We start from the raw sequence: 9,050 nt of genomic DNA, 5'->3' as shown, positions 1-9,050 counted from the left end.
CAGTCTTTATGACTTTTGCACAAAAAGTAATATCAAGGCTTTGCTTAGCAGTCATCTCACGGATAAGGTTACCCATAATACCTAACACTATTTTCTATCACTTTTCTTCCTTCCACTCTACTTTCCGCTAAAAAGCTTAAATCCAACAACCTGCTTCTTCAACCTGCTGCTTAGGGCCTCCAAACTGTTCAGTTGCATTCCTGCATGCATGCAATTTTGGCAATAGGTATAAAATATTTAATAGTTCAGATATTATTACCCAAATAGATACAACTAGTGGAAAAGATTTTAAATTGTTGGTACTTTGATTTACAGGAAATGGTAAGATAACTTTGTAAAAATGGGAAAACTTATCTCCATTGTTTGATTGCTGTTTTAACAGAGTCACAATTCTATTTCATAAATCTTTTTAGTCATTGAGTTAGAGCTTGGTTTGATCACAAATAATATGCAATAACATCATGCTCTCTCTGCTTTTTCTCACAGTAGCTTCGCTTCGTCTGTTCCTGTTTGGCTGTGACACCATCCTGGAGAGAAATATCAGCTGAGCTGCTGCCATCAACACCTTTGTTTATAGATGTTGGAGATCTGCCTTGCTTTTTCAGTGTAGTCCTGTTTCTCTGACTGTGACTAGCTGGATGTGCTCTCTTCATCCTCTGACATGGGAGCTGGATCAGAGCTCGTCTGCCTGGCTGTGTTTCCTGGATGGGGCCACCTTTTACAGTTGACTTTTGTATCTCTGCTTCTGTCTCTTTGAACCCCAGTCGGCCTCGGCAGATGGCCGCTCACACTGAGCCTGGTTCTGCTGGAGGTTTCTTCTGGTTAAAAGGGAGTTTTTCCTCTCCACTGTCGCTACAAGCATGCTTAGTGTGAGGGATTGCCTTTGAGTCAATGAGTCGATGCAATCAACTGGTTTTCCTTAGATAGAAAACTTTGAATCAGTTTGACTGTATGATCTGGTGAACTGTAAAGTGCCCTGAGATGATGTGTGTTGTGAATTAGCGCTATAGAAATAAACTGAATTGAATCATTTCTAACCATTTCATTCAACCACTTAAACTTGCCTCCATCTCCTGGATACATAAATCTGCTCAATTTTGATAACTTTCATGTTTGTTGAGATGCTCTATTTAATTTCACTTTCTGTTTTTACATCATAGCTTCTGCGGAACTTTCTTCATCAGATATGAAAAATCTGCCAAATTACAAGAGCCAGCGGATATGTTTTAAAAATTTTAACCACAAAAACAGGGTGAAAATAAAACACAGGTTTCTCAATAGCTGCTCCATTCCTCCAGCCTCCTGTCCTCCTCCTCCATCCTCTGCTCTTCACCTCCTTCAGCTCCCTTCATCTTCTCTCCCTCCTCCAGACAGATCCTTTTCTGCTGGTGGAAACTGTTGCGCTCTGAGTCAAGGCGGCCTGAACTATGTCTGATGTTCGGATGCACTCCTTCAAAATAAAAGCGCGAACAACTCCTGAAATAATAACAATAAAAATGATTTTTTTTAAAACAGCTAAACAGGGCTTAAAATTTAAATTTTATCGCAAAACAAAGGGGGGACATTAAAATTTAGACGCACGAATGTGTTTTTTTTCAATGCCCAAATGTGGCATAATAGGGGATGTATTTTTTTTTTCTTTTTTTCACTGTTTTGGTTCATGGCTTTTCTTTTCTTTTTACATAATCTAATTAAAACAGATTTATTAAAAAAATAAAGAAAACTTTTTAAATCCTAATTTCAAGCACTAATTTTGAAATTTGAACCGGATATTTAAATTGTACATTCTTTCCAACATTCCTAACAGCTGAGACTCTCCTACACACAGAAAAAAATTGCAAATCTGACTCTTAGTCCAAAACAATGAGTGCGCACGACGCATTGCGCGCTCCAAACCTCTTAACCAGAAGCGGACTTTTCTTTTTTTAACACCCCCCATAGCATGCGTCTCAGGGAGAAGGAAAACGGGAGTATAACTTGACTGTTATTGGACTTTTAGCCTATTCTTCCTCTTCATTTATGCGCAAGAGTCTGTGGAGAAACTATGCCTTTCTGCAAGCGCACCGTGCTGCCGAAGGATGTGTGCGGCAGGGGGCTCCGGGCGGAGGTGTTCGGGGAGCTGGCGGACGTGTGCGGCTCGTCTCTGTGCTCGGTGCTGCGGCAGCTCTCCGATCTGTCCCGGCACTCGGTGAGCATCCTGGAGGAGCTGGAGGGCGAGCTGGTGTCCGTGTGCCGCCGCTCCGGCGCGCTGGAGGGCAGAGTGCTGCGTCTGCAGAGGCATGTCGCCCAACTGCTCAGCAAGCCCCCGCCGGCAGGTAAGAGGAAATTAAATCAATAGAAATAAGATAGTGCAAGAAAAAGACGCACACCTGGGGTCTGTTTCAGTGGCTCCCTGCAGGGAGATGAGCGCATTGGTTGCCAAACTCAAGCCAGGGTTGTGTGCACGAGTTTAATGCAAAATGCATCATTTTTAAAACTTCTTATTAAAGATTTGCTTTTGTTCTTCTCTGTATAACGTTTCAGATTAATTTCTATTAAATAAGAAACAGGAAAGAGATTTAAATCTCGCATGAAGCTTGAGTTGAGTGGATAAGAGGTTCGCGTAAAGGAGGCGGAGTTCATCTGAAATCTGGTGAGAGAAAAAAGAAAAAACAAACTAGTGGGTCAGTTTTGCATGCAAGCATTTGCTGCACATGACTTTGACTCTTGGGACTTGCTGGTTTCTAAGACGCCCGCGATGGCAGCACGTGGGTGTGGAGAGAGGGGAGTTTGGTGGATACTCTGTCACATCTGTCCCTTCCTTACAGCTCTGCTGGAACGTTTTGTTTACTTTTTTTTTTAGTGATTATTTTCACTTTTAAACGCTGTGCTGATGTCACTGCTTTGCTGATGTTAAATGGAGTCATGCAGACTCAGCTTAGAGAAACTCTCAGAAATGTGATAAAGGGGATTTAATGTGCATGTTTGTAAGGTGTTGGTGCAACATCTCATAAAACCTGGTATTTTTCCTTTACACCTCAGTTTTTTTTCCTACTTCCTGTCCTGGCAGCCCAAGAAAACAGAACCGTGGACAGCGGCGGTTCCAGAAACTTTTCTTAGGGATGCTAGGAACCAGGAACCAATGTGCAGTGCAGACAGACCAGATTTCCCTTGATTATAAAGCTGCACACATATTGATACTTTGAGACTTTTTAAACTAATTCATTGTTCTTTTTTTGTCATTTTTAAGAATTATTTTCCTTTTATAATACAATTACAGAAAAATGACTTTCAAAAACACTCATATACACATCAGCAGCAACGCAGAACATGACAGCACTCATCAATTATCTATTCTCTAACATATTAATGTAGGCTACATACACACAGACGTCCCAAGTTCCACAAACTCATTTCAGGGAGATGCTTATCCCCCCCCATTCTTTTTCTTTACAAATTCTTCAGTTTTTCTTGAATTCTAATTCAAATTTTATAGAAAACAGTAGTTTTGACTTAAATTAAGTCAGATATATGTAAAAGTGCTAATTTATAAATGTATATTGACCTCATAAGAAGTAGAATTTTTATTGAACCTAACTGAAAATAAATTTCACTTCATGCAGCTCTCTTAATATATTTAAATCTCCTGCCCTGTTTTTTTATTTCATGCTTTTCTGTGCCCCATGAAAACATGCTGGCCCTCTCCTAGCCCTCGGTACAATTGATCTAGATCCACCACTGTTCCTCCCCTCCACTAGACGTGGATATACTTTATTATATTCTGCTGTTAAATTAGTCTATATTTTTTACTCGAGGATTCAACCTCTGCCGTTTCACAGAATGCACAGCTTTGAGTGGTGACTAGGTGACTGCCAGAGAGTAACCAGAGAAACTTATCGGACTGATCCAATCAGCTCTCTGACAACCATTCACCTGGAACACTGGTTGAACAGAGCATCGCTTTGGACAGACACGCTGCACAGGTTTAACCAACACCTCCTCCTCAAACTCCGCGCTCTCTTGTTGTCTGCGCAATCTCAGTAGTTTTAATCTGCACTTGATGCATGAATTATTGTATTGCCTGCCCGCTCTCACCCGCATTAAAAAAACACCACTTCCCATAGTCTAAAATCCGGGATAACTTATCCAACTCGCGGGGATCCGTGAACAACTAGTTATATCAGGGAGACTCCCGGAACTTCCGGGAGACTTGGGATGTCTGTACACATACACACAGTATACAACACACCCCAAAACGCAAGAATTTATATCAACACTAATCAAAGTACACTCATGCTTGGCTCCTTATGCACCCTTGAAAAGCTGCTGCCTCTGACATAAGTTGAAGCCATTCCTTAATTTCCGGTCTATGTGGGCTCTTCCATTTACGAAGAATTTTTGTAGCCACTACCAAAAAACCCAGAGGCGTAGCCAGAAAATGTTTATTAGGGTGGCCAGGCAATAATCAATGTACACTGAGAGGTGGGGCCAGAACCTCAGGGTCAATCTAAACTCATTCAACAGAAATATTAAGAGCAAAACATCCATATTTTCTAAATAAAGACAAACTATACTTTCCTTCAGCCTTTGCTAACAAATAGACACATATATTTAAACATCTCTGCTTTCTAGATAAAAGGTAAAGTGGATCAAATCCTTTCAGGTTTGAGTTGTGAGGCCAAACATCTTTTCCATTGTCTTTATTCACCTACTTTTATCAACAATCATTCTGGATAAAATTGATATTTACAAGTACTTATATCTCCATAAAATGATTATTTTATAAGTTTTTATTAAAACAGTTATTTATCTATGATTTCACTGAAGACTCCTGGATGACTTGTAGAGACACGTGATTTTCTCTTGTCGTCATGAAACACGAAATCTAGTTACAGAAAGAGCATGAATTCTGTACTTACCGTCTTTAATGTTAGTACTTTAATGTGCATAATTAAACGCTGTGTTTTTGTTGTCAAGTAATTGTTAATATGAAAATTTAAATTTTTTTTTGAATATTCCACTTGAGAGTATTACTCTCCACTAATTCCTGAACTTCAGGCGGCTCCTTTGTTTTCCGTCTTCCATTACAGGACACACCTGGATTAATCGGTTTGTCCAGTAATGAAAGACCAGGAGACAGCTGAAGTTCAGGTACTAGTGGAGTTGGGCATATAACCCATTACATCCACATATGAGAAACAGATATATGGAGTGGGTGGCCAATCATCGGCTAGGGGTGGCCATAGCCTCCCTGGCCTCCCCTCTAGCTCCATCCCTGACTGTGGGACTGGTTGCCTTGCGGGTAGATTTATGAAAATATGGGATGAAGTTGTCTCTGGTTAGGGCAGCAAACTGTACTGACACTGACAGTAACAACAAAGGGCCGCCATGTCTTGAATCAGGAGACTTGATAATAGAATAGAATAGAATAGAAAATCCCTTTATTGTCCAACAATAGGGAAATTCTGGTTTTTAGAGCAACAAATTGATTATAGAAAAAAATGGTCACACAAATGTTGCCCTTAGAAAAAAGTATAAGAATAACATAATAGTGAAGAAATAGAAATAAACAATTAAATACTGTACTGTGAAATGTTTTAACAATGTAAAACTGTGCACCTGGAGAATAAATAGCCAATATGCAGCTATGAACATTTTTACATTAATGGATATTTGGAAATAGCAGCAACATCAGGGATGTGCAAAATGACAGCAGCATGTTATTTAACTGACTAAGGTAGAAACTGAGCAAAATCAGCATGAATGTAACAACTTATTGAGGTTGTTGGGAACAGTGATGGTTACAGAGTCTTACATCACCAATGTTTTGGATGTCAGACATCCACCGATTATTTTCACATTTTTATTTCCAATATAAAACAATAGCACATTATAATTTACTACTTTGTTTTGTCCATCAGATAAAATCCTGATAAAGTTTCCAGTTATGATATTTATTTTATGGTATTTTGCAGGGCTTTCCATCAATATATTTAGTTTTACTTGAATGTACTATGAATGAGACCTGCTTTAGAATAGCTTTAAATATTTACTTAACATAAAGGAAAAAACTCTCCTGTGTAAATAGCAAAAAGATCCTCACTGGTTTCCCTCTTTGCTTGCGTTATTACTCTCAAGAGTGACCAAACGAGTGAAGCAATAACATTTTAACATGAAACAGCCAGCAGTGAACAGAAACGTGTGTGCGTGTGTTTGAGCATGTATGACAGAAAGAGAAACACCCTTTAAACACAGACCAGATGCTGAGTTGGAGGAAGGAGAAGAAGATAAAAAAATTAAACAAAAAGAACCAAAAACTTGTCCTTTAGTTGACTTCCCAGAGATCCGTGTGCGTCTAGGTGCTCCTCTCCGTGTGTTTTAGGGAGGCATCATCTCAACTCTTCTTCTGCGTGGGCTCTTTCTGTGTCTCTACCACGTGGGCAGAATAACACAGCCAAACAATCAATACATGCATTGTGGGCCTCCATCTCTCATCGCTGTTCTTGTTTCACCGCCTCTTTTTTTTAACCTCCTACTGTGCTAATAAAGATAGAAAACACTGTTGTTTACATCATCAACATAACGAGGCCAAACGTTTGCCTTTGCTTCTTTCATTCCCTGCTGATTTTAACATCTCTTATAAAACTTGCATGGAGGGTAATACATGATCAAAGGGTGAATGATAACCACTTGTTGGCACCCATTGGAGGGTTTTATATTGTCTAGATATAAAAAAAAGTCAAAATGTTAGAGAAATATTAAAAATAAAAACACTTTCTATAACATAAAGAAGCAGTTATTCTTCCTGCTGCAGAAATAATTACCTTAAGCAAAATTACAGTTTTAATCAAAATAAGAATCAAGTTTAATGAGAAGTAGTTTTGCATTTACAAGGAATTTGGTGTTGATGGTGCATAAAAGATATACACTGCAAAAGATCTCAGTCTAATGAAATAAATTTTTCCTCATATAAGTGCATTTTTTCTTGAATTGAGCAGGTAAGTGAAACTTTTGTAGCCTCGTGAGACCATCCTGATCTCGCGAGCTTTCAAGATTTCACTCGCTAATCAGTCTGGCTACTTTCCGTTAAAGAAAATTTGGAGCTGTTCACCAAACGAACGTCCAATCAGCGTTGGCTTTGAGGCGGGTTGAGGTGTGACGCAACGAGAAGAGCAACAGTTCAGTCTAAAGAACATGGCGGCTTCAGCCGATGAAACTAGTGTTAGCATGGCTATCGAGCAAGTTTTATCGGAATTACAGAGTATTTCTACACTGAAAGAAGAGCAAAACACTGCTCTGGAGCTTTTCTCAGAGGAAAAGATGTTTTTGCTCTTCTCCCGACAGGTTTCGACAAGAGTAGCCTGGCTTGTGGTTGTGTTATCATCCTCGCTCTGTTAGTACGTCATATGCTTCGTTGATCTGATTGGCTTATTTGGCCCGTCTATCACCAACATATTCCAATAAGCTAACCAGTACTTTCGCCCCTTCCCAAAATTACTTCAGCGGAAGGTTTCCAGATGGATATGGGGAGCAAATCCATATGTCAGAGTCAGGTTAAAACTTTTGGCCAATGGAATAAGAAAATGTACACTTTAAATAAGAAAAAACAAACACAGTCTCTTATCTCAAGTACATAATATCTAATTATCTTATTTTAAGGGTAAAGATGCTCATTTAATTGGCAGATTATCTTATTTTCCTACTCAAATTAAGGGTAAATACACTTATTTTAAGAGATTTTTATTCATTTTCAGAACATTTTTACAGTGTATATACAGAATACAGAATTTATAGCTATATACAGTATATGGTATATAGCTATATACCATATACACAGTAGACTGTGCATTAATGTAACGCAGGAGGTATGGAGATGCTTCGTTGGTGTAGCTTCAAGGTCCTGAACGGGGGAGGTAGAGAGGCAGTGTTAAGTGTCCTGGGGGTCTCTGGGCCTTGTTGATAAGGCTGGTAGTGGATGGGAAGAAACTGTTCTTGTGGCTTGAGGTTGCCAGAGATTGAAATAGTTTGTGCCTGGGGTGCGAGGGATCAATCTTTCCTGTAGTCCTGGAGGCGTCTCTTCATCGTTATTTTGATTTGGATCACTAACCGAAAGTAAAGAATGACCACCTGGTAAATTATTGGATTATTGTAAAATAATCCCTATTATTAGCTGAGGGATGAATTGTTTATCTGTTGTTTTTTTGTAGCCAGACACACTAATTTTGGCTTTCTAACTATGGTTTTAAAGCAGCTAAGGAGGGGTTTCAATCCTATAGGATGTCTACATTGGTTCAAAACACCTAATAAGTTTTTATTTTGGAAATTTTTACCTTTTCTTGTTTTTCTTTTCTCTCAGGAAAAATATCCAAGTGAAACCAAGTCTAAGCTTTCAGTCTGGCATAAGGTGACCAGATTCCTGCAATTTAATCTGGGGACATTTCCAGCTCATAGATAAAAATAAATATATTTTATGAAAATTAAAATAGGAAATGGGGACAGTGATGTTTTCATCCATTTTTACATATTTATTAATATTTAAACAAAAATCAAGTGTGACATCCAGGAATGCCCCTCTCCCATTTCCTAATAAAATAATATTAATCAATAGATAGTGTTTATTAGTGAAATAGTTTGTGCTTGGGGTGCAAGGGATCAATCATGAAGCTCTAGCGGAAGTTCAATTGAAGAAACTCTGGCTTAACTCCATCCAATCAGAAGCTGATCCGTCTCCGAAGCGAGCCAATCAGCTTCGAACTACTCCACCATGAAGCCCAATCATCGTCCTGCTTCCACTTTATAAACTCTCCAAATCCTCATCCTAATCCCGCTATCCTGCAAGCACAATGTCGGATTTCGATTCAGATGACAATTCACCCACCTCCATCCCCTTCTCCGCCATCGCAGCTGGATCGTCCTCATGACACGACTTCACCTCAACCTCATCAGAGGGTATTAATCCCAGTTGTCACCATCCCTCGTCTCACTGCATTGGTCCGGCAGAAGACCACCATGTTGAGCCCGGTTCTGCCAGAGGTTTCTTCCCAAAGGGGAGTTTTTCCTCTCCACTGTCG

At 39.4% G+C, this 9,050-nt stretch overlaps 1 protein-coding gene across 1 annotated transcript in view; it reads left to right on the top strand.

The window, feature by feature from the left end:
* The first annotated feature begins 1,881 nt into the window (after positions 1 to 1,881).
* nhsl2 (NHS-like 2) overlaps positions 1,882 to 9,050 on the top strand; it is a 221,653-nt gene continuing 214,484 nt past the window's right edge. The window contains exon 1 of the mRNA XM_038293134.1: positions 1,882 to 2,315. Coding sequence (XP_038149062.1) covers positions 2,045 to 2,315 — 271 coding nt within the window. The 5' untranslated portion in view covers positions 1,882 to 2,044. The remainder of the gene's footprint in view (positions 2,316 to 9,050) is intronic.

The sequence above is a fragment of the Cyprinodon tularosa genome, unplaced genomic scaffold (assembly GCF_016077235.1).
Source record: "Cyprinodon tularosa strain WSP-4 unplaced genomic scaffold, ASM1607723v1 ctg321, whole genome shotgun sequence".
Lineage (NCBI taxonomy): Eukaryota > Metazoa > Chordata > Actinopteri > Cyprinodontiformes > Cyprinodontidae > Cyprinodon > Cyprinodon tularosa.
The sequence above is the reverse complement of the archived record's forward strand: the minus strand, read 5'-3'. Positions and strand labels throughout refer to the sequence as shown.